At 35.0% G+C, this 24705-nt stretch overlaps 3 protein-coding genes across 3 annotated transcripts; 1 reads left to right on the top strand and 2 right to left on the bottom strand.

The window, feature by feature from the left end:
- Positions 1–436: 436 nt before the first annotated feature.
- LOC121238682 lies at positions 437–4626 on the top strand. The gene is made up of 7 exons (XM_041135661.1): positions 437–672; positions 843–942; positions 1201–1284; positions 1505–1544; positions 2300–2368; positions 2474–2583; positions 4179–4626. Exons 1-7 carry the CDS (start codon positions 654–656, stop codon positions 4312–4314), a joined length of 558 nt encoding a protein of 185 aa, XP_040991595.1. The 5' UTR covers positions 437–653; the 3' UTR covers positions 4315–4626.
- Positions 4627–11721: 7095 nt separating this feature from the next.
- Positions 11722–15048, bottom strand: LOC121238644 (protein SMAX1-LIKE 3-like). Its single transcript, XM_041135608.1, has 3 exons — positions 13634–15048; positions 13280–13529; positions 11722–13188 (listed from the first exon to the last, which is right to left on the bottom strand). Exons 1-3 carry the CDS (start codon positions 14836–14838, stop codon positions 12031–12033), a joined length of 2613 nt encoding a protein of 870 aa, XP_040991542.1. The 5' UTR covers positions 14839–15048; the 3' UTR covers positions 11722–12030.
- Positions 15049–21303: 6255 nt separating this feature from the next.
- Positions 21304–22402, bottom strand: LOC121238672 (transcription repressor OFP13). The gene has a single exon (XM_041135649.1). It carries the CDS (start codon positions 22122–22124, stop codon positions 21387–21389), a length of 738 nt encoding a protein of 245 aa, XP_040991583.1. The 5' UTR covers positions 22125–22402; the 3' UTR covers positions 21304–21386.
- Positions 22403–24705: the final 2303 nt, after the last annotated feature.

Genomic DNA, 24705 nt, shown 5'->3' with positions numbered 1-24705 from the left:
TTTTATTTTTTATATAAATTTTTTTAATAATTTTAAATATTTTTAAAAAATAAAAAAAGTTTATAATATTATTAAAAAATATTTTTTTAATCACGAAGTAAAATAAAAAATATTTTTTATAATTTTTTTTTTACTTCGTGATTAATGAAATATTTTTTAATGATTTTTTGTTTACTTTCTAATTAAAGAAGTGTTTTTAATGATATTTTAAATTTATTTTATTTTTAAAAAATATTAAAAAAATTTACATAAAAAATAATTAAAAAAAACACATAAAAATATATAAAAACACATATTATAACTCTAGCGGGGACCAACGGGAGCTGTAGCATCATCCTTTATTTATTTATCGAGGAAGCAATACTCTTTGGAAATTACTGGTGCTGTAATTATCAACAAATTATATAAATAAAATAAAGGCCAGAAATAGAAAAAAGAAAAGTCCATGTGGCGAAGTGACAAACACCGGACCAAGAACGACAAATGGTGGAAATGTCGCCACGTTGCGTGCCATGAAGCCATGAGACCTTCTTTACCGTTGGCCGTTGCTTCTTCTTCTGCTTCCTTCTCTCATTCTGAGCGCTTCATTCTCTCGTTGCTTTCTCAATCAGATCACGACCTATCTGGAAGCCAAAGAAGTCCCAGAATCCGCCATGGCCAAAGTCTCACAAGGTACGTCGTAACTGTTATTCTCTTCTTAAATTAACTGTTGATATTGATTACGATCGAGATATTGTTTGGGGGGGGTAAGTGTAACGATCAAGATTGTAAATATGAGACTAGCCGGTTTTATGCTTGTAAATATGGTTCTGACTGTTCGTATGCTCTGTGGTGTCTTGAAGCCAAACGTGATCAGTTGCGGGAATTGTGTTGCAAAGAAGCGTGCGAATATAGTCCCAGAAAATTCAATTTCAGTGATATCATTCCTCATATTTTGCACCTGTGAGTCTCTCTCTCTCTCTCTCTCTCTCTCTCTCTCTCTCTCCTTCCTTCCAAACTCTTATAGCCCTTGTTCTTGGCACGGCATATATAAGGTTTCCTTTAGTTTTCTAAATCATTCTCAACCGGGACATCTATCTATTTGTTTTAGATCTCTCTATCTCTTTCTGTTTATGTGTGGTCCTCCGTCTAATTAAAAAAAAAATCCACACTTATTTTTTGCACAGTTCTCATAAGAGTTAATGTCACTGATTGTTTCAGATATGGATCTTGTGCAACAGCTCGCGACTTTGAAATTTATGCTCCAGATGCTTCTTTTGAGGATCCGCTCATGTGTGCTAAAGGGTGGGTGTTGGTTTTATTTAGTCTGTATTGAGAAGAAATACGAGCTCGATGATGCATACAAAACTTTACAATTAAATGGATAGTCTCTTGCAATGGATTCATCAAAATTCTTTTTAACCTTATCAAAATAGCCACAAGTTATTTCTTGGTATCATTGATTAATTTGGTATTTACTTATTATGAACACTGTTTTACATTATTTATTTGGTTGAATGTTCAGGGTGAAGCAGATAAAGTCTGCATTCTATTCACTTTCCAAGGTTTGTCTTATTTCTTTGTTGGTTATCACTTTGCTTCTTGTCAAACATCATTTTTTGGAGGCCTATGTCTTAAACTTAATCTGCACGTTCTATTCGTGGAAGTTTTCTGATAATTGTAGCGATTTTTATGGGGAAACTAATGAGGAATTATGAGATTGTAAAGCGTACTGTACCAATACACATTTTGGTTGAAACGTACTGTTGGTTTTGCTCTGGACTTCCATCCTTTGGTCAAAATTGGAAGTAGCCCTTTGCCCCGCGGCTATGTCTAACATATTCATGCAAAATGCAGGAATGTTAATGGCTGACATTATATACAATCATATACTTGAAATGCATTGAAAGTTTACTGAAGCTGTTAGTTCGATACTATGACAATACGGCTTCATGAAACTGTTTGGTATCCAAGCAGATTAGAATTTGGGATGATGCTCAGTGGATACCCCAGTGCTTGCACGTATACAAGGCCACAATTATTGTAGTAATTTTATATGAAAATTGAGTGTGGAGTTTATCTGACGCATATGGAGAATATCATCAGGCAACGGAATTTGCAAAAGCTAAATGTTACATAGACAATGGAAGTTGATTCCAAATCTCATTTTAGTTAAAGTTTAAACTGGTTGCTTGGATGCAATAGAAGTGAGATGTTCCTTAAATATTTGCTTTGAACTGAGTCTTATTGAGTTCTAGGTAGTCCATTTATTCTTCAGTATTGTCTGACAGACTTGGCTACTCTCCCCCATGATCTCCAGGTCTTTAGTGAATCAAGAATTGTCGAATATAGCATTGAAGAAAATGTAATTTCACCAGGAAAGCAAGAGGTTTAAAACTATAATTTGCTACTCTCATCAAGTTTAAGTTTTTTTTCCTTATTTTAAATAATTAGCTTGGGTTGATTCTGTTTTAATCTCTGCATTCAAAAACAGATATTGATTGACAACAAGCAGCACTACAAGTTCTTGGGGAAAGACATAGGTGTGATATCACTCATCAAGTTGTATGTTGTGGATGGCAAAGTTGTTCGTCATGAAGATTGGTATGCACTAAAGCTCTTTCTTTTTACCGTGTTCCATCCGATCATTAGTATATCTTGGCTTCAGATAAGAACACCATGATACATGGAGACATTTGCTGTATTTTGAAAGCACTGTCTTTTACAACCAGTACTTTTCCCTGTTATAATTTTTTCCAGTTGTGTTGTAAAATATATCCTCTTCTAATGAATTTTTCATGTTATTCATGAACTTAAAATGTGCTACGTAAGTTTTGAAGTTATAATCACTTTACAGCAAATAAAGGACATACTATATGTTTTGAATAATGTTTGTGGAACTCTCAGAATTTGGTACCGTTAAGGAACCCATCAATTAGGGTATTTAGTGTTATCTTTATTAGACTTAAGAGGAGTGTACTTGCTATGTAATTCAATGCAAATAAAAACTCAGCATGTGGGGAATTGTATTGGAGCCACTTTTTCCTCTTCTTTTTTTTTTTTTTTTTTCCTTTTTTTTTTTTTTTCGCCGTGGTATGGAAGACAGTGGTTATATAATTTCCTACCAAACTATTCAATTTTCAGAGCAGTTTTCCCACCCATGAAGTTGGGTTGTCTGAGAGTTAGTCCACTTACTATTTCTCTGTTTGGTGTATGGAACCATTTTCTGCCATCTCAATGTCCCTCAAAATTGTGTGTTAATGCTTTTCTGAACTACCCCACTGGCTTTTTTTAAGAAATTTTGAAAACCCAATGTTGTTGACATGTTTTTGAAATTAGGCAGTTTGGCTTTATGATTCAAAGTTGTACAAATTAACTTAGCTTAAACAAAAGCATAAATTCCTACATGAAATGTACCTGTCAGAACATATATATAAAACTAGAAAACACGAGCTGTAGGTCTAGTTTATACGGTATTGAGTTGAGCCTGATGCCAGACTGGGAGATGACTGAAAAGATGCTTAGTGGGGCAAAGAGATTCGAAGGTTCAGAGATGGACTAGAGTTAACAATAGGCCGGTAAATATTAACCTTTTAGTTGAGCCTAGTTATATGGGGAGCACAGATAGATTTAGATTTAGGAATGCTTAACCTGACCATAAACCATATATGTAATGTATGAAATCAGTATGAACAGAGGAATCAAGAGAGAGTTGTATACTCAAACGGTAATTGGCAACAAGCAGAACAGATACAAATGGAAAGGAATTAATAAATTACACTTGTAAACTATGGAGTTTTGTATAGAAGAAAAGAATACCAAAACAGTAGTAACTCAAGTTCTACCATTATTATGATATTCCAAACCCGGTTGTCTACCAGAAAAATTAATTAATTTTGGGTTTGATCTGATAAGGAGATAAGAATCAGAAACGGTATATTCAATTGTTCTAAATATAATTCACCTAGAAGAGAGATATTTTTACCTATATTTTTTTAGTCTAATTTATAGAATACAAGTTTAAGTGCGCAAGAAGGCTTGTACTTCTAAACTTACTTGTGCCTGGGTTGTAGAGTCTGGTAAGTAGTGTGTTTGGTATCTATTCTCATCACATCTCAAACTATCCAACGTTTTCAGATATGTTTTTGTGTTCATATTAGCCAGATAGTGATGTCAGATTCTGCATAATATGTGTATAGGTGGAACAAGAAGCCTCTTTTGAGCAAGGAGACAGTAAAGCTGCCACTCTTTGGTCGACTTGTTGAAATGACTCGCAGGGGTTCAATGCTGGCAACTCATGCAATGATGAGGTTTGGGAAGGATCCAACCGTGTGAACTCTTGAAACCATCCATGGATTATGTTCTGCTCCTGCTTGTGCATAATTGTTGTGCCATTCATTGTGCACGCTGTATGGGCTTTGTCTAGGTAACTAATCAGGCTTTAGGCGAGTTTAGTTGAGTTTTATCTGCTTGGTGACAGATTCCTTCAGTAATTAAACAGCCAAGCCAACAATCACATGTTGCAACGGTTTTCATTCTACTGCAGTTTGCTGCATGTAGGAACTTGTTTCCAAAGAACAGACAACTATCTTTGTCTTCACACAACAAACACAATGAAAATATATATAACATATTTATATTTATCCACCATGAGGGTAGCTTTGTCGTGGTGTCCATTTTGGCAGAATCGTTGGGAATGATCTGCACCTGCTTATATTATTAGCAAGTATTCAATAATGTAGTCTAACTTACAGAGTGGTTGCGATGCATTGATTCAGAAGAATAGGTAGCTACTCTCCCTAAAATTTATTTCCCCTTTAAAACAGTCACATCCTGAATTAAACCCACCTCTATTCTTGAATTAAGCAGTTTTAAAATTCATTGAAGCATTTCTTATATATCATGAGACCAGCTGCATATCATACAACTTTGTCAAAGTGGGAACTATGAAAACTATGAAATCCTGTTTCATTGCATTTTGAAAGCAGTTTTTGTTAATCAATCTACATTGAACGCACTAATGCATAAAACTGGTGCAGGGGACAAAATTGAATGCATTTATGCATAAAAAACTAATAATGATTTTGTGTCATTGTGAAGGATTGTTAGAATAATTTGTAAATGGTAGTGTGGATCGAAGGTGGTGATAATATGCAAATGATTTCCTCTTCATTTTTTGGATCTTCATAAAAAATATACAATTTGATGCATATTGATAACCAATAGCAACAAAGGTGGCATTTACAATGCAGCAAGGATTCTGATCTGAATCCTGGGAATTTCGATGAGATATTCGACATTCTTTTATTTGGAAGCAAATACTTCAAGCAAATCTACATTTTATATTCTGATTCTCACAGGTTATAAACGTCAGGTCAACTTCCATGGCCACCTCCACAGAGTTTGGTGGTCCATGGCCAGTTCCATGATCATAGTTAATCTTATATGATTTTGGTGATTTATTTGATGATAGAAAATAGATCCGGGAGTATTGGTTTAAACAAGTTGGAAATTTGGATGTTGATCTCAAACATTGAAAACCAATTAAGATCATAAAATCCCAAAGCACCTAGGGTGTTAGACCATTTTCTCTTTACTTTTATCAATCAATCTACTTGTGTTTATCAAATTACATGTGGAAGTGGTGCTCAGTACGGGATCCCATACCAGTTTTCTTCAATTATTCACTGATTATTGCGAGTTGGAGATCCAAGAAGTTCCTTTACTTTCCTGTAAAACTCACTTGTAACAGAAGGGCTTTAAAAAAGTTGGTGCCTTTATAGAGAACGGCCATTGCCTTGTTTCTTTTCCTAAAGGCTGCAAAAGCTCAAGCTGTGGAAACTTTGTCTCCATTAACGATCCTTTCACAAGTGAAGGGGGAAAGTTACGTTGCCTTTAAAAGTATGTACATTTTGAATACTTTAAAGCATTAATGACCCCTAAAAAGAATACAATAAGTGGGATCATATGCTTTTCCAATTCTCTTTTTTCCTTTGCCTTTTTCCATTTGTAATGATCTCTAGATTATGTTCCAATTGCTAGCATCTATACATACATATATAAATATAAGTAATACTACATACAGTCGTTGAGTGCATAAATGCCGTACAGTCGCTTTAAAAAAGAGTGAGATCCACTATTAAAAAATTAATTTCTTTTCATATGAATCCTGTATTTATTTATTTTTTTCAAAATAATTGCATGGCGCTTGCACACTTACGACTGTAACTATCATTTCTCTATATATATTAACTAATAACAATACCTTCTGAAACAAATCTTCTCGACCAGCGAGGATTTGATCGTGTACTGCAATAATCCAGGTCCCTTTATTAACACTGCAGAGTTAAAAGCAAGAAATACAAAGACTGAGCACCCTAATCATACCCTCCTTTTACACTCTTATGAATAGTGTTGGTAATGGTTTATCTGCCAAATCTCCATTGGGCAGTAGGCCAGGGAGATTTGGCACCAGATAAATCCATTGGCAGAAGCCTTCTTTTTATCAGCATACTGTATGTAGAGCATGTACATAGGGAGATAAACCAAGCGGCAGACTGCTTGGCAATACGAAGGAATTCTTGGAGGATCAGAGCATCCTTAAATTAGAATAGATAAAGCAGGAATGCATACTAGTTTTACATTGTAAATGATCATCTGGGTTACAAGAATTTTAGGCATTCAATTATCACCTTCATCATATTGATACATGGATTTCTCAATGATAGAATATTTACAAAATGTTGGCAAATGCGAAAAGTGAGATGTCCAGCCAAAAGGAAGTTACCACGTTGTGAATTTTTTCAAATTCCAATACGCATTGATAAAGGAAAAAGGACGTTGTAGTAGGTCTACTTCTTATTACAATATAAGGATTGTAATCTCTCTTCAACAAGAAGATAATAATATTTTGTAACATACTACTCCAAGTTAACTTCTTTTTCATGCCTTGCCACCCTTTTTTACTCATCAATCTCCTGCCCGCATCCTTGTCCGTGACACTGCCCACACGAAGCTTAGCCAGCTCTTTGTCTCTCTACCACATGATACACTAAGTGCTTTATGCATCTAACTAATCATGTTTATCAGATATGATATGGACTTGTTGATCACAGAAGACCCAAAAGCAGTCTGATATTCATGTGAGGCTGGAGAGAGAGAAGATGATTCCTTTCCACTTTGAGTCTTTGACTATTATTGGGAGTTGGAGATCCAAGGCGTCCCTTACTTTCATGTAAAATTCACTTACGATAGAAAGAGGAGCTTTAAAAAGTTGGAGGTCTTGTGGTAAACAGCCGTCGCCTGCTTTCTTTCCCTAAAGACTGCCCAAAGCTCAAGCTGATGAAACTTTGTCTCTACACCAATCCTTTTGTGCAGTGAACATGGCCATCTCTCTCTCACTCTCTCTCTCTCTCTCTCTCTCTCTGAAGTTTAATGGTGTGGAAGCTTGTCTTGGGTGGTAGTGTTTGTTTCAATTCAAAAGTAGACATGTTGCCTCAAAAGTACATACATTTTGACTACTTTAAAGTATAAGTTCTTAAAAGAATAAGATCAGTGGCTTCATGATCTTCAAATTCTCTTTTCCTTTCCCTCTGTTTTAAAAAAAAAAAAAAAAAAAAAAAAACTGCAGTGATTTCTAGATTACGTTCTGAGAGCATATGTCGAAATCGGGTCTTGAGCAAGATCTTCTTTATAATTAAAGAGCCTTTATGGCTTTATGCCATTGGGATGATCTTCTTTATAATTAAAGAACCTTTATGGCTTTATGCCATTGGGATGAGTAAGTAGCTCGACGATAGATTTCCATAAGAACGATAACTACAGTAGTTCTAATGATATATTCTGAACCAATTTATGTTTCCGTGCAACAAACAAATCAACTGTCCTTTTTTCTGGGTCCTAGTTTACTGTTTGAACTTTGAATAATCCCCCCATCTTGGACATTGCAGAGTAGGAAACGGACCAAACGGCTAACTCTTCAAGACGGTGTTTGCATGTTCCCCTCATGCACTGGCACTTCTAATGGAGAAAGATGGAGCCAAAGTTTTAGTTTAGAATTCTCTCTACATTTCAGATCCGCCTTCTTGCAAAGACTTTAGCATCGGATCAAGTCATAATGATATATAGAGTAGCGGCTCAAGCAAGCTTGCAAAACCAGTGATTTCAGCCTTGATTTTGCCTTCCAATCCACCTAGTTTAATTCAGTTTCCCCCACTCACTACAACTATATTGATCAAGCACCTTAATTTCAACTCTTCATGCCTTATATATTCTTGTCCTGAGAGAGATCAGAACGAAGAAAGGAAAAAAAAAAAAAGTTTTCTGTCGCCACGCACCTCCTGTTGTTTTATACAGTGCTGCTCAGTTAAGAAAAATATGGAATATGATGCATTTTTTTTTTTTAAAGAAGAGAACGGTATCCCAATTTTATTGATAGCCCTCACTTTTAGCAGAGGAAAACCGTAGTTACAACCAGACACATGGGGTTACAAATAAGCATAAAGATCTAAACACAGGTATCAAAAACCAAAAGACCTAACCACAAACTAAGAAAGCCAAAAAATTATAAATCAAATAGAAAGAACAAAACCCTAAGAAACCAACCTGTAAGAAATCACACATATAAGAAAATAATAAAGAGACGAGAAGCAAAAACCAAGTACCGCACTTTGATAACCTCAAATAAGGAAAACCAATTCTATCTATGTGAAGAAGGCCTCTTAACTGACTATATAAAGTATCCATATCATCAATCTAATCCGTATTTAAACCCATAACACCTTGCTTAACAAGAAAATCAACCACAACATTACTTTCGTGATAGATATGAGTAATTTTATAGTCCATAGAATATCATGCATTTGGGAGGTACATTTCCAAGAAGATGCTCCCCTTTTTTTTTTTTTTTGAAGTTTCCTAATAAAGTCATCGATGATTTCATATATGAAAAACAGCGAAACATAAACAAAAAGTGCAAGAAAATTAACCAAGTAAACGAACAATAGTAGGCTCTCACACAGCAACGGGACATGCTATAATCACTGGCAATCCGGAACAAGTGATAATCTAGGAGGATATAATGCGGAAAAATTCTAAATACCATACTATCATTCTACTTTTATAATTTTATGAATGAAACATTTGTATATAATTCTTTTTGACCTTCCAAACTTCTACTTTTCTCCACTGGATTCAAATGGCATTTCCTTTTTGGGTACATCTTGTGATTATCATTTCTAAGAATTTCATGTAAAAACAATTGATTTTATATTCTTTATTTGATTTTATTTTCACCTGGTAATTATCTCAATAAGAGTCGACAGAGGTCACCATGACTACTTAAAGAGAAAAACCTCGATTAAGGTTTCAACTTTGCTTGCTATGCGAGGCCACTCATGATTTCTTGTACCCAGGGGAAGGTATACAACTTTAATCCGACCAAATTTCTCAAAGCTAATATCGATTTTTTTTCCTTTTTTTTTGCTGATTTTCCCTTCTTTTTTTTTTTTTTCCTACTTTTAAGATGATATGTTCCCCCTAAAACCACTATTTTTTTCGGTTTTTCCTTTGCTTTGAGCAAGAAGAATCAATTCCCATATCAAGATTAGTCTTTGTTTTCTTATATAATTTTCATGTTAGGCTGGATTTGGCATCATACAATATCTTCTCATATCTTATTAGGCTTATCGTGTCAATTTGCAGGATTAACATTCAGAATTAGGATTGATAATTCGTATCATCGTGTTAAGTTCGAATTCATGTATCAAGTCGAGTTCGAATCACATGAGTAGTTTTGTTCCAACATATATACCACCAAGTTCATCTAGTAGGAAGGTTGCTTTTTTTGAGTCCACTCACAGCCTATCGAAAAACATTCTGTGAGTTGTTCATATGGATAAAACTAGTTCACACGTTCTCCGTCTGAAATAACAGGCCGTTTGGTTACAGAATTTTTTTTTACTGGCCTTTTATTTTATTTTAGTTTATCTTTATCATTTGCTGCTTTTGTTATTCGATCGATTAGTTTTGGAGGCTTTTGTTAATTTGCTGATTTTGTTCTAATGTACAGTATAGTGTTTAGGTAGTTTAGATGGTTGAGTTTGGTTTTCTATCTAGTTAGTTTTGAATATGTATAGCCCTCATGTGTCAAGTTGTAATTACGATTTTCTTTCATTATAAATAAAGACTATCAATAAAATTGGAGTAATCTTCTGAAAATATATATATATATATATTTTATATACACACACTACCAAGTTCAAACTTCAAAGCATAGCGTGACCATAAAGTAGGAGCTCTATCCGATGGCCATTTGTCATGTTTTATATTGGAGGGTCCCATGCCCTGTATATTACTGAAAAGTATGGTACTTAAAAGAATCTTAAACTTAAGAGAAGCACAAACATGTTTATTGGAGAAGATTAACTAGATCTGCATCCAGAACAAATGTGCAATCATCAAACAATTAAGCGTACTTGAAACCAGTACTAAAGAAGATGTTGAAAGATCGACAGTACTCATCTATCTGTCAAAACATCATAAGATTTAACAATGACATAAAAAAATAGACATTCTCAACAAAGTAAAGAAGAGAACAAAATAAAAGTAAAGGAAGTATGCATAAGTGATCAGGTGAGCAACTCATCAGGTCCCACTCTGTAATATTTCAAAATGAAAAAAAAAAGAAAAAAAAAAAAGACATCAATACTCGAATGATTGTTGTACTTGTAAGTTCCTTGAATACATATTTATACTTTTGATTCTATATATGGCTGATTTCAAATTTGTGATGATGATGGTGATGATGTTCCTTTAGTGATTCTAAAGCAATAAGGTCTGCAGATTAGATGCTTCTCTGTCTTTATATTGATCTTCTTCAGCGCAGACATGACTTTTCCAAGATGATCGAGAATGTTAGGTCTTAATACCAACCGCATATCTTTCTTTAAAAAACAAAAAAAATGAAATGAAATTCATCTCTACATCTAGGAAAAGTGATATATGCTTTTAATTAGGCTTGTGGAAGATTTTTCTATTCTCTTTATAAAGTAGCCCTACCTTTACATGATGATAACAATTAAGGGTGTGTGAGTTTCTTCTTTATTTTGCTTTGCTAGCTACTCCTCAAAGAGAGAGAGAGAGAGAGATGCTTTACTACATAAGGATTTTCTACTGCATGTATGAATAAGATCAACATGTGATGCAGAATTTGAAGTTAGGTTTATGACTTTTTATGTTCAAAATATGGAATCACTTTGTCTCAGTTTCTCTCAAATTAAACAGGTTGGAAATGAGAGAATAAGATTTATCCAGTCTCCTTTAGAACATTGTGCAATCATTGTCCAATGCTTTTCAAATCCAATAATAAACTAATATTGCAGCATGGGATGTGCTGATCAAATGCTTTCTGCATCACTTCCCCATGATTTATTTGTTTTGAACCAAAGAACTGCATTCATGCACAGAATTAATGATGGTCAGGCATTAATGGGGTTTGATGGATTTGACTATATTAAGGTCATGAAGACATAAAAAACCTTTTGGATCCATTGAATCATTGCCTTTCAGTTTACAAACAGGAGGACCAACGAAGCAGCCACGAAAATAATAGATTTTTGAAAACAGGAGCTAGGCCTGGCTTGATCAATATGCTGTTATGAAGGAGTTTCGAACCAGAAATCATACTTTGTAGATTGAAAATTGAGAAAAAAAAAAAAAAAAAAAACTGGAAGAAAGCTGATAACTTAATAAACGGCTGCAATCTGAAATCATAAATCCCAAAGAAAAGGAAAAACATATTTCGCAGTGCAGCGTGCAACCTGTTACATGCAGCAATAAGAACGTCTAAGATAAATTACCAATATACATAGCCCTGCATGGCCAAATCCTACCACTACTAACACAGGAAAATCCTCGTGAACGGGTATTTTCCCGTCTTTTTCGTTTATCCCTCACCAAAAGCCTGTATTAAAAAGATTAAAAAAAAAAAAAAAAACAACAAAAAGTATCAGCCCAGTTAGAAGATCAATCCATATTCCTCCTGTTACAAAATCACAACTCTTGAACTTTGAAGGTAACTTGCATATCCACAGATTCCAGAATCTCAATGACGCCAACTGAATATTTTTTATCTCCACTGTCTTCTACGATCGAAATATTCAAATCTAGTGAGAGGGATGGGCTTTTCTCAACCAAGTCATCCTCAATATTGGTTTTTTGATCATTCTCAGCTGCATGTTTTTGCTTTTTTGGGGAATAGCAGGCTCTGGACACTGAGCTGGAACTTTCACAACTGAAAATAATAATGGCGTCCATAAGAGAGACAGTGTCACCTCCGGGAAGAATTACTCTTCCACTTTTAGTTGCTTGCTTGATAGCCTTTTGAGAACAGTAATCAATTTGATCTACGTCTTCCATGAAGAACACACGATGAGGATTCTCATTCACGGCTTCGCCAAATTTATCAAGATAGCTGGAACCGAGTTCATCTGATCTCGTTCTTTTGTTTTTGGATTCCGCAGTTGAATCTGCAGCCCTCGTTGAAGAGAAACTGCTCAAACAAACCGAAACAAAGTTGCTTTGAGAGCCAAAAACAAGTTTACCAAGCTCCCTTGCAATCTTTTCCTTGCCATCATTATCAACACCTAAGAAGAACATCCAAGTTTCTTCTTTGCTTTCTCTGTCTTTCAAATTGCATTTCCTTATGCTTTTTCCAGACCTGCACTGAAGGATAGCTGTCGCAATCTCAGGAATAATGTCTTTCTGCCAGGAAACCTTTTTCTCTAGTGCATCACATAGTATCTTCAAGTTCTCAGCATTAAGCTCTCTAAACATCTGAAGGCCAACCATATCCTCCATCACCTCACTTGAAGAAGCCGAGTTAGGGCTAGAATTTGGATTCGACAAAAGGTCTGGTTTAGGGCCATTTCTCTCTGGAATGAACTCTCTCAAATTGCTTTCATAGCCTTCATCATTAGTTTCAGACATCCAAAACTGCGGTTCACTTGGAGTCTGTTTGGGTTCGAAGGTGATAGGCCAACTGAAGTGGGTCTGATGCAAGTCGGAGTTGCGCTCGTATGAAGAGACTGATGTGGAGGAAGGAGAGGGCGAAGTGAAAATGAAGGTTTTGTGAGGGATATTAGGGTGCTTATGGCCTGAACTGCAGAATGAGTTCCATTTCTTGCGGAGATCCCTGACAGTAGTAAATTCCTGCGTTAATACAGATACAAAAGCATGTTAGAGTAGAACTTTTATCCAGAAAATAGTTTTGATGGTGAAAATGAATGAATAAGACTGAAACCTGATCATTCAAAGAGTCTTTTCTGCTGTCTTCCTTCGACTGTCGGAGCCACGAAGGCAAGCTTGAGGTAGTGGAAATGGTGGCTGTCTCTTTGTTACAAAAGCTGTCACTAGCAATGCTTTGAACTTCTCTGTTGAACTTGGCCATGCAATCGTTGCAGCAAGTTAGGCGCTCATCAAATCCAGTTTCAAGTAGTTGCAAAGCAGGCACTGTGTCGGATACCTTGCTTCTGACTTGAGCTTGCAAATTACTGGAAATCAACAAAGAGTTAATTTAAAAAATCCAAATATAAAGAGGAGAAAAAAAAAAACCAGAAGCGGATCATGAGTGTCATATTTACTACACGAAATTTACCTTTCAAGATTGAGAGTTAGGCTCAAGCTACCAACCGGTATAGTAAGAGGGTGAAGATCCCAAATAGTCTCAAGAGAAGGGTAGCCTGTTTTGCATTTCATGTAAGTCTGAAAAGTGGCAATCCCAAAGAGCCAAAATCTTGATCCAGCTTCACCAATTCCACACATCAATCCTTTGAGCCCCATGATTATGTGCTCCACGGGACAGTAGTACTTTCTCCTTTCTTCGCCATAAGCTGACCAAAACTCAGAAGTACATTTGAGATCACCAAGATACAAGACAACCCCTCCTGTAATATAAGATTTCACTAGGCACCCAAGCTCCGTCAGCTTCTGCTCAACATCCTCCTTGGAGGAGTTCCTCAGAGAGAAGAGAGGAAGACTAATAAATTTCATATACCTTAACTCCCCGGGAACATCTCCTCTTTCAAATTTTTCCATCACTCCCCTAAACACGCCCTCAGCGCTTGCCAGACACTCTCCCACAATAACAGTGTTTCTTTTTCTTTTGTTCGAGAGTTCATTCAACACACTCATTACATCTTCACTCCTAAATTGATCCAAGGATTTACCTTGTGACACTTTGAACTGACTAAAATGCGGAGAAAGATGCATATTAGTACCTAGAACTAGAGCCTTGGTGCTTTCCAGCTTGGACTGGCTACTCATAGAAGGACTTCTATTTTGAGAACAAATCTCCAAGGAAACAGCTTGTTCTACCCTATTTTTCACTTGGGTGCTCGAAAAACCAGCCTCTCTCATGACTCGACTAACACTTGGGTCATCTAAAATAGATATTATGAGCTGTTCTAACTCTATTTTTAGAGCTAATATAGGCTGTTGCTGGTTTTCAATAGAGCCACGGCGTTGGTGAGCCTGCGCCCGTTTGAAGGCTGCAACCAAGGCATTGGAGAGGGAAGGGGTCAAGTAGCGAGGGCCTAGTAGAGGGCTTGCAGAGGAGGCAGGGAGGCGGTTGAGCGCAACATTGAAGCAAAGCTCTAGGGCCTTGCATTGGAGGGGGTGAGAATGGGATTGAAGGCAGGCCCTTTTCAGAAGACCAGTGGAGGATGAAAGCATGGCATTAGCAACATGGAGAGGAGTCACTTGGGCATGACCTCGGCGTTTAGCAAGGCTGACCGCTTGTTTCACTATGTTTGCTGCCTCAGCAGTTAGACCGTGCTGTATACTGCAAAGGCTGGATCTCATCTTCTTAATTTTTACTGAATATTCACAGCTACAATCTTCTCTATATAAAGAAAGAACACTTGAGACTCTTATAAAGGGTTTTGGCTTAATAGGTTTAATTTGGATAGAGAGAAAAAATGCTTTAAACCATTGTTGAGGGAGCTAGGCGACTAATGAAGAACTTGCTATCTGGTTTATATTTCGGTTGAGGAGACTGAAGATCAGGCTCTGTGTCAGATATTATGGGATGTGGGTTTATGCTTTTCTTGTTAGTGAGGGAAATTTTGTCCTTGTGTGCTTTGCATGTCAAAGTGGACTGCATGTGATGCAACTTTGCCTCTCTCTCTCTCTCTCTCTCTCTCTCTCTCTCTCTCTAGACATAAAGGAATGTAGATGATTAAAAGCTGGTCTCACAATATTGTGCAGACTATAAAATATATCTTAAAGCACTCAACTTTAAACACTAGGAATGAAATAATCACTTTTGTTAAGAATAAGCTCAAAACTAGATGATGAAAAAGAGAAAGAGAAAAGGTGGAAAAAGAGAAAGCAAAAAAAGGGAGCTGGGTCGTCCACCAATAACCAGACCTGAGAAAAAGATAGGGAGGACTGGCTGTCTGTCTGTTTGGAGGAATAGGAAACTGTGCTTCCCATTTCTTCTTCTTTCTTCTTTTTCAAACCTCTGTTCTCTGTTCTCCAAGAGGTCTGAGAGGAATAATGCCTTTGATGATAATTAAATGAGAAATAAAACATCTTCCCTCTCTTCAATCCAAAAAAAAAAAACTAAAGATGGCTTTGAGGTACCCTTTTAAATCCTGGGTTCTGTTTGCCACAATCTTGCATGAACAATTTGGAAATTCAATTTTTATCTCAATATATATAGTTTTTATATGTATTTGCATGATCATAAATATTTTTGTTTTCTACTTTAAAATCTTCTTAATTCGAAGAAATGAATGTGGAGATGAAGAGATAATTAGTGATCTAGTGATTGTTCTATGAAAAAATAAAGTATATGGATTAGATTAATTATTTGTACAAGTTTCAAGTATACAAGTCTTGTGTAGATTCTCTGCAAAAAAAAATATCCCGCACCATACAAAATGTAAAAAAATTATTTATTTGATGGAGTCTACTTTTTTTTTATAAAAATATCTATACGAGGGTGTATACTTGAAAGTTGTCCAAATCATTACTCTTGTGATTAAGATTTATCATCTTCCATCCCGCAATCTTCGTATTTACTTTGCCCAGCAAATCACCAAAATCGCAAGCCTTCAGCCTGCCATCCACAATAGGCACCCCCAGGTACTTGAAAGGAAACAAACCCTCAGTAAATCCAGTAAAGCAAAGAAGATAATGTTTCCTAGAGACCGAAATTCTCTTAGAGAAGAAAATGACACTCTTCTCTTTATTGAGCACTTGATCAGTCCAAGCCTCGTATTTCTTCAAAACTTCCACCAAACCTCTCATATTTCTTTTTTCACCATTAGCAAATATAACTATATCATTGGCATACATAAGATAAAAGATAATCGGGGTCCCTCTAGCTTGAGCAAATTGATCGATTTTACCTTCCTCAAATGATTGCTTAAGGAGACGAGAGAGCACCTCTTACATTATAATGAATAGGTAAGGCGATAAGGAGTCACCTTACCTTAGGCCACGCTCTCCTTTAAAGAAACTCATAGGGATCCCATTCATCACGATTGAATACCATGGCGAAGAAATACAAGAGTTAATCAGGTCACAAACATTAGGGGAGAACCCAAAGTTAATCAAAACATGTAATAAAAAATTCCAATCCACTCAATCATAAGCCTTAGACATGTCAAACTTAATCAAAACATTTCCCCTAATGGACTTCCTATGAATAGAATGGACTATTTCCTGAGTTAAACTGATATTCTAAAAAATACTGCGGTCAGGGATAAAGACTCATTGTTCCTACGAAATCATTTTAGGGAGCAAGCTAGTCATGCGAGCCACAATAATTTTTGAGCAAATCTTATAGACTATGGAACAAAGGCTAATAGGCCGAAATTTATCAAAACCAGAAGGCTTGTCCACCTTAGGAATTAACACAATATAAGAAGCAATGAAACTTTTAGGGAGCATATGGCTATGGAAAAAATCAACAATGGCTAAGAATAAGTCATCTTTAACCAGGTCCTAACAAATTCTGAAGAAACTTCACCCAAAACCATTTGGCCTTGGACTACTATCGATGAGAATGGTGAATAGAGCATCCTTTACTTTCTCTATAGAATGAGCTCTGCCAATAGCCAAATTATCCTCATCAATAATAATGGGAGGGACCAGGCCACTCAAATTTGGGAGAGTACTCCTGAAAATAATCAACAACGGCTTTATGAATGTCAATAGGGGACTGTAAGACAATACCGTTTGACATACTCATCTCCTAAACTCTTGGCCTTTAAGTAAGCATGAAAAAATTTAGAGTTCTAGTCCCCATCTCTCAGCCAACTTTTCTTGGTCATATGAGCAAGCCTAGTATCATCTCTACCCTACCAGGTTAAAAGTTCCAACTTGGATGCTAAGATGTCATTATCATCCTCGGCATTAAAAAAGACTTGAAGACGGTTTTTCAAATTATAAATACCATCCTCTAAATCTTTGATAATGACGTTAGTCTTACCAAAGACACTTTTATTCCACTCTTTTAAAGCCACATTGCCCCTTTGTAATTTATAGGACAAGTTAATTAATCCATGACTAAGGGTCGCACGCTTCCACACCCCTTCCACAAAATTATAGAAATCCATATGATCAGTCCATATATACTAAAAGCGAAAAGGGTTAGGACCATACCTGAATAAATCTTCCCCCATTTGAATAATGGTAGGTTAATTCTGGCTTACTCTGTTCCATTGGGTCAGTGTACCAATAATTTTGTCAAAATCAGGAGCTCATTGGAAGGCGTTTGTAGGTGTCACGCTCTTGGATTTTATCGTATTCAAATAGAGACTGATTCTCAACTTGTGGTTAATTGGATTAATAAGAACAATTATCCCATTTGGTATTTAGAAGATTTCTAGGTTGAATGACACGAACAGCTTAATAGCCTGGAGTATACTGTGAATCACATTTTTCGTGAAGGTAATGTTGTGGCTGACTTTCTAACTAAGTGTGGGGCTGAGAGTTTGAACTCTGATTGGTCTAAAATTCACACACTGCCTATCCTGTTGAGGGGACTTCTCCGCATGGACAAATTGGGTATGCCCTACCTGAGGATCTCGTAAGGTTCATGCCTGGTAAGTTTCATGTTATTTGCTTGTCTCTTTTTTCTTATGTGCTTGGTTTTTTGCATGTTCCTCTCTTTGGGTTCTCGGATTTAGGTTAAGTGTCTTTCTTAAGATTGCGTACTGTATGGCTACGTTTGGATGTTGAACTGAGTTGAGTTAAGTTGAGTTGAGATGATAAAATATTGTTATAATAATATTTTTTAATATTATTATTATTTTAGGATTTGAAAAAGTTGAATTGTTTATTATATTTTGTGTTAGAATTTGAAAAAGTTGTAATAATGGATTGAGATGAGTTGAGATGAGTTGATAATCCAAACGAAACCATATATATATATATATAATGGTTTTGATGCCTGGGTTTTTAAATTCTTAGCTTATATGTACCTTCCAGGTGTCGTGTCTGTAACCACAGTTTTCCTCCACCACAAGTGAGGGCAATCAATAAAATTGAAGTTTCGTAATCTTCTTAAAAAAAAAATGTGATTAAAAATGTGGGAGATAAAATTGAAAAGTAGATATAAATAGAGCAAAACAAAATTCATAAACAGGTGGGAGAGAATAGAAAGAAGATGGCTGGTTTGCTTACATAAAACAAAACTATCTCATTTCATCTTATCTCATCTGATCATTATAACTTTCCTAAACTCTCACATAAAATATAATAAATAATTTAACTTTTTCAAATTTTAAAATAAAATAATATTAAAAAATAATATTATAATAATATTTTATTTAACTTTAAATAAAATATCTCATCTCATATCAAAGTGCGTAGCCAAACAAAAACTCACGCACGGTGTTATTTTTTTTTAGCAGTTCGACGCAGCCCGGACCGTGACAAACTGACAATGGTATTTTGGGGTCCTCATCTTTGGTTATTGTTGGGCTTCACCGTGGGCCGAGAATGACATTCTGTGGGCTTGAGGCTCAGGTCGAAAAATGAAAAGGAAAACTCATGAACAAGTAGGACTGTTGGAGAGATCAGAAAGAGCATTGTGATTCGGTGTTATTTTTCTTAGCATTTTAACGGTACCGTGGCAGACTGACAGTTTGGGATCTAAAAAATGGGATCCCATGGTTATGATTTACCTTCGTTCATATAATCTTTTTAAATTTGTTACAATGAAACTTGTTAAAAATATAATACAAATAGGTAAATCTACTCTTTCTCATATACTGTAGTTTTTAAGATAAGTGTGATTTTATATAGTATTAGAACTGAAATCTCGTGTTCGAATATTAACTTTATACTTTAATCCAATTTTATAAAATATTTTGTGTTGGACCCTTAGTTGAGAAAAAGTCTAGCCCACATATAAATGGAAGTATTAACTATTAAGAATATAGAGAAATGATATTTTCAGTCGTTGAGTGCACAATTGTTACTCTATCATTTTGAAAAAAATGAGTAAATACAGTACCTATGCGGAAAAATTAATTTTTAATAATGGATCTCACTATTTTTCAAAACGATTATAGCACTTACATAATACATGACTATACGTAGTATTACTCAACAAGGTACATACGTGACTTCGGCCTCCTTGAAACGTTACGCAATAAATAAATTCATGTCCCCGAGGTATAATTTCAGAAGAACCCTACTGCCTAATCCTTATATCTTCAGTTAAAGCTTGTGTACGTTGTTCTAAAGGAACTGCTTTATATTGTATTGTTCTTACAGTAGTTTTGCTGTAACTTTCATTATCTGCAGCAGAGAATTTTTTTCACTCACAAGCAATTCATTATCTCCTTTCCTTTTGAGCCTTGGATATATCACATGTGACTGTCATTATGGAAAACCATACATGTGTTCGAGAGGAGAGAGAGAGAGAGAGAGAGAGAGAGAGAGAGAGAATTTGCGAGATCATTTTGTCTCTGGTGACCCATATTTATTTCTTGGATCCTAGCTATCACAAAGAATTTTCAGAGAACGAGAGATAGCTATTGATCTAGTTAACCAGAAATGAAATTAGGATGTTGCAGCAGGCTGTTGTGACAATATGGGGTCTTCTTGATTTATGATCTGCACTATATTTCCTCCATATTCTCTGTTCTGTTCTTCCCTTACTTTTGGGTTGAATTTTCTGCCATGTTTTTTAAGATTTTGATTTTCTTTCAACATTCTGACTGCTCATTTTTTCAGATTTGACCAGCTTTGATGCTCTGTATCATCACATGATGACATCCACATCCAGTACTTGCATGCATGAGATAATATTATCCAATTTGCATAGTGTTTGACATTATTTCAGAACCTCCTCTGCATAGTTTTCCCCTTTGGCATTATTTCAGAACCTCCCATCATGTGCATAGAACTGTTGATAATATCTTTAATAGTAACACTAGATACAAGTCTCGGACAAATCCTCTATAAAAAAAGTGAGTCTTATAAATACTTATACGGAATTTATCTATTTAAGATATATACAAATTATTTTCTCATACCTGAATGAATAGTGATTTATATTTAAAAGAGGAGAAACGTCTATATATTTTCAGTTCTCTCTCTAATAATACTACCAGCTTCTTAAAAATAATATAAAAAAAAAAAAGAGGCATCGGATTATAGGGATATGAAAGAGTAAAGACTATATAGTTCAATAATGAAGGAGATATATAAGAAGCTAAGCCTATAATGCAAGGAGAAACAGGCTGTGGGAGACAGCTTGGAAAGTGGCAGCCTAACCTGAATCAGCCTCTCTCCATTTCATCAACCAACTTTATATATACTAATTTATGCGGTGGAGCTTATTCTCTCCAAGTTTTCGTGCCCGAAAGAAAGAAAGAATAGCTGTACTTGTGCCTGTTTACAATTTGTCAGAACTTTGAAAATCTCTACCTAAGCTTCTATCATTTCATTGGTCAAATTTTCATTTAATGTAGCATGTCCTGTACAGTAAGTGCATCACACTTGTATCCTACTCCCACTTGATGTTTACGTTTTCATTTAAAATAAAATAAAATAAAAGTAGCATTTGCTCTAAGAGATAAGCTGTGAATAGTATAATTATTATATAATTATTTTTTAAAAATTAAATAAAATATAAAATTTAAATAAAAAAATTAATTTTTTAATAATAAATTCTATTTTTTTCAATACAATAACACGATATTTATCAATTATATCTAGAATTCTTCGCGATTGTACCGTAAAATCGAGACCATTAGCAATGAATACATGATACTGCATAAAAAAGAAAAGTGAAAAGTAACATATCGCAAGCTAAATATATTGTCAGCTTTTAACCTACTAATATACACAGAAAAGTGATGCATTAAAAGCTAGCTAAGACATTATTACCGTCTGGTCTTGTCTACCTCCTCAATCTCAATCTGACCATGATCAACAGATGAACATAATAATGCAGAGGAAGAAAGAGAATTAGAAGAAGAAGAAGAAATAGCAGAAAAATAAGAAGTTGAATCATGAGAACATGATGAAGTAGTTGCAGCAAGACCAACAAGCAGATCCACAAAGGCTCCGACAATAAATCCATGATTCTTCTTCCCGTTCATCCTCAAATACCACCCCAGCAACTCCTCCAAGCAACCCCAGTCTTTCACCCCATGAGATTCCACCATCTCCTCCATTGACCTCTTGAAATCAATGTACGGATCCTTCGACTCCATCGCTAAAACTACGCTCTCTTTGAATGGAAAGCTGCCATGATGAACATGATCTTTCGCCAGCTTCTTCTCTAAGATGGAGCTCGTATCACCGGGCTCGAAAAACAGCCTCTCGGACCTCACTCCCCGCACCACCATTTCGAGTGATTCCCCGTCGAAGTACTCCTCGGACTCGGTTGAGTAGCTCGCAGATTCAGAAGAATTTGTGAACCAGGACTCTGGTGTTTCCACTTGATCTACCCCATCCATGGTGGAGTCAAAGAAAACCGAGTTCACTGTCTTGAACATGTCGTCCCCAGCTCGGAAAGAAAAGGTCTTTGGATGCTTACACGAGGGCCATTGCCATGGTTGCTGCTTTGTTTCTTTGTTCTTGAAAAGTGAAGACAGTTTCATGATCTTCTTGCCCATGTTGGATCTAGATCGAAAAAGCTTGCAGGGAAGTGGGTTGGAATAATGGTTTTTGGGATTGTGAATGTATATGTATGTGTGTCCTTAGAGGTTGTTGCTAATTAATGTGATCAGAGGGCTTTTCCAGTGCCATATTTAAAGGATAGGTGAAAGGAAGTGATCAAGGAAGATGGAGAGAAAATGGTAGTACTGGCCAGAATTTGAGCCTTTCCTGTGTCTTCCAATTGTAGGCTTGAAGAATTTAATGTTATTTAATGCAGCCTCACACCAACTGCGAATCCCACAACCTTTTTGTCAACATAAATTTTTAATTTACTATTTCAAACACTATAAAAATAAAATAAAAATAAAACTATTTCATCAGTAACGTTACCTACATACATACATACATACATGATACATATATATGGCTGCTGCGATATTGTTTAGTTGTAGCTTTCAAATTTCAGCTCATGGGTTTGATATTGCTTTATGTTTTGGTTTGCTTCTAACAACAGTTATCGATTTCGGAATATACAATAAGAGAATCCTTCCAATTAAAACAAAAAATATTCATATTGTTAATGTAGATTGATTAATATATATATATATATATATGTTATCAAAAAAATATATATAATATTACTATCTAGCTAATCGAATAAATCAATGGACCAACTCCATGATTCCTTCGTTGATTAAATTATAACCTTCTATATGTATACAATATTAGTTCTTGTCCATATCGGCTTAATTCTCATCTACAACTAAAAAAAAAAAGAGAGAAAAAATAACAAATAATAATATATATAATAAAATATTTAAATCCCTTGATCAGTACTCCATCTCTGTGATTCTTCACGCAGTCTAATCATGCTAGCGTGCTATTCAGCCGCTGGACGTGCCCGCAGCATAAAGTTGTTTTTTTTATTTTTATTTTATTTTATTTGTTATATTTTATATTTTTAAATATTTTTAAAAAATAAGAAAATATATATCAATACATTAAAAATCATTTTCTATATCATTAAGTAAAAAAAATTAAAAAAATTAAATATATAAACAGTCAAAATGAGAGACAAACTCAGACGACATACTAATATTTTTCTTTATAAATTAATCATCTCCATTAATTAACATATATATACTGTATACACACCTATAAATTTTCTGCCTAAATATTACACATGCATGCACTGTAGATCACCTGGTATTGAGATTTGAGAAATTCTAAAATCATAATAAAATTTTAAAAAAATAAATTCACCAAACACCAAATAAAAAGAAAGCAAAGACCCCCCCCCCCCCCAAAAAAAAAAAACAAAAAACAGCATTAACTACAATTAGGTGATTTGTTAATGAAACGAGAGAGATATGTTAACCAGCTCAATTAATATTGTAAATGGGAACTAAAAAACATGCATGAATGAATAGCAGTACTGACAAATAATGATTTTGTTTGGTCGATAAAAGTAACAAAATGTCTTGTAGTAAATATATCATTATATATTTATATAATATTTCACATGCTGGCATGTGGACTGGTAATTATAAAAAGAAATTGAAACGGACATAAATTGGCGGTTCTCCAAGCTGATCTTATCATGCAAAGAAAGGAAAAAAAAAAAAAAAAAAACTATAAAGAGACAATCATAAACAGGCAAAGTTCATGTGAGTGATTTAAGAGGTAACAGCTGAATCACATATGTACTGATCTTGTGTATCCTTGCCCTATAATTTATGAGGAGGGAAGATTTGAGACCCTAGGGATAGGCCTCTCATTTATGTGGTACTTGTTTCTTGCTATACATTTTTGTTCACTACTCTAATATATAATATTTGGAGTAATGTACATCTAATTTTACAATCCATAAGTCTCCGCACTTCTTTAAAAAATAAAAAGAGTCTATTAAAAAAAAAAGAAATTTTTTATATTAGTCTAGATTTATATATCTATTTTTTTAAAATAAATGCACGAGACTTACATATTTTAAATTTATAAATATCATTTCTCTAATATTTAAACATATAGTAATTAATTTGTATATATTGAGACAGTCACGATCTACCAATTGGATTTACTTCTAGATTACAATGATATATTCGGGTTGAAACATTATATATAATGAATAGTTGGTGAGAAAGATGTTAATATATGTTTGAACAATAATGCTGACGTGGATTGGCACTTTTTCCATATTCTAATTTTTTTTAAATTGTTGTACAAAAACTCTCATGCATGTATTGGTATCACGATAGCTGCTGAGTCATGAGTGGGCTACGTACACTGCTAATTGTTTGCTGCTCATCAAATCATGCAGAAGCTCTTGGGAGAATGACAAAAAATGGTGGAACCTCTGGCCTATTATACATCACAGACAAATCATAATGGATTATTTAGCAGCATTGGTAACTGACGAAGCTAGATCACATGGAAGTACCTAAATGTCGTCAGAAAACAAACGAGCTGTCGTCTGTCTGCTTGTTATGGACATGATGATCATCGATCATGTACAAAACCCATTTGCACACAGTAAAAGTACTCCGTGCGTTAAATCCTTTAAGGTTGCGTTTGTACCTTGAATTATTAGATGAAATAATA

The sequence above is a fragment of the Juglans microcarpa x Juglans regia genome, chromosome 7D, assembly GCF_004785595.1.
Source record: "Juglans microcarpa x Juglans regia isolate MS1-56 chromosome 7D, Jm3101_v1.0, whole genome shotgun sequence".
NCBI classification, from domain to species: Eukaryota; Viridiplantae; Streptophyta; class Magnoliopsida; order Fagales; family Juglandaceae; genus Juglans; species Juglans microcarpa x Juglans regia.
Note: the sequence above shows the minus strand (reverse complement) of the source record. Positions and strands in the feature narration are given on the sequence as shown.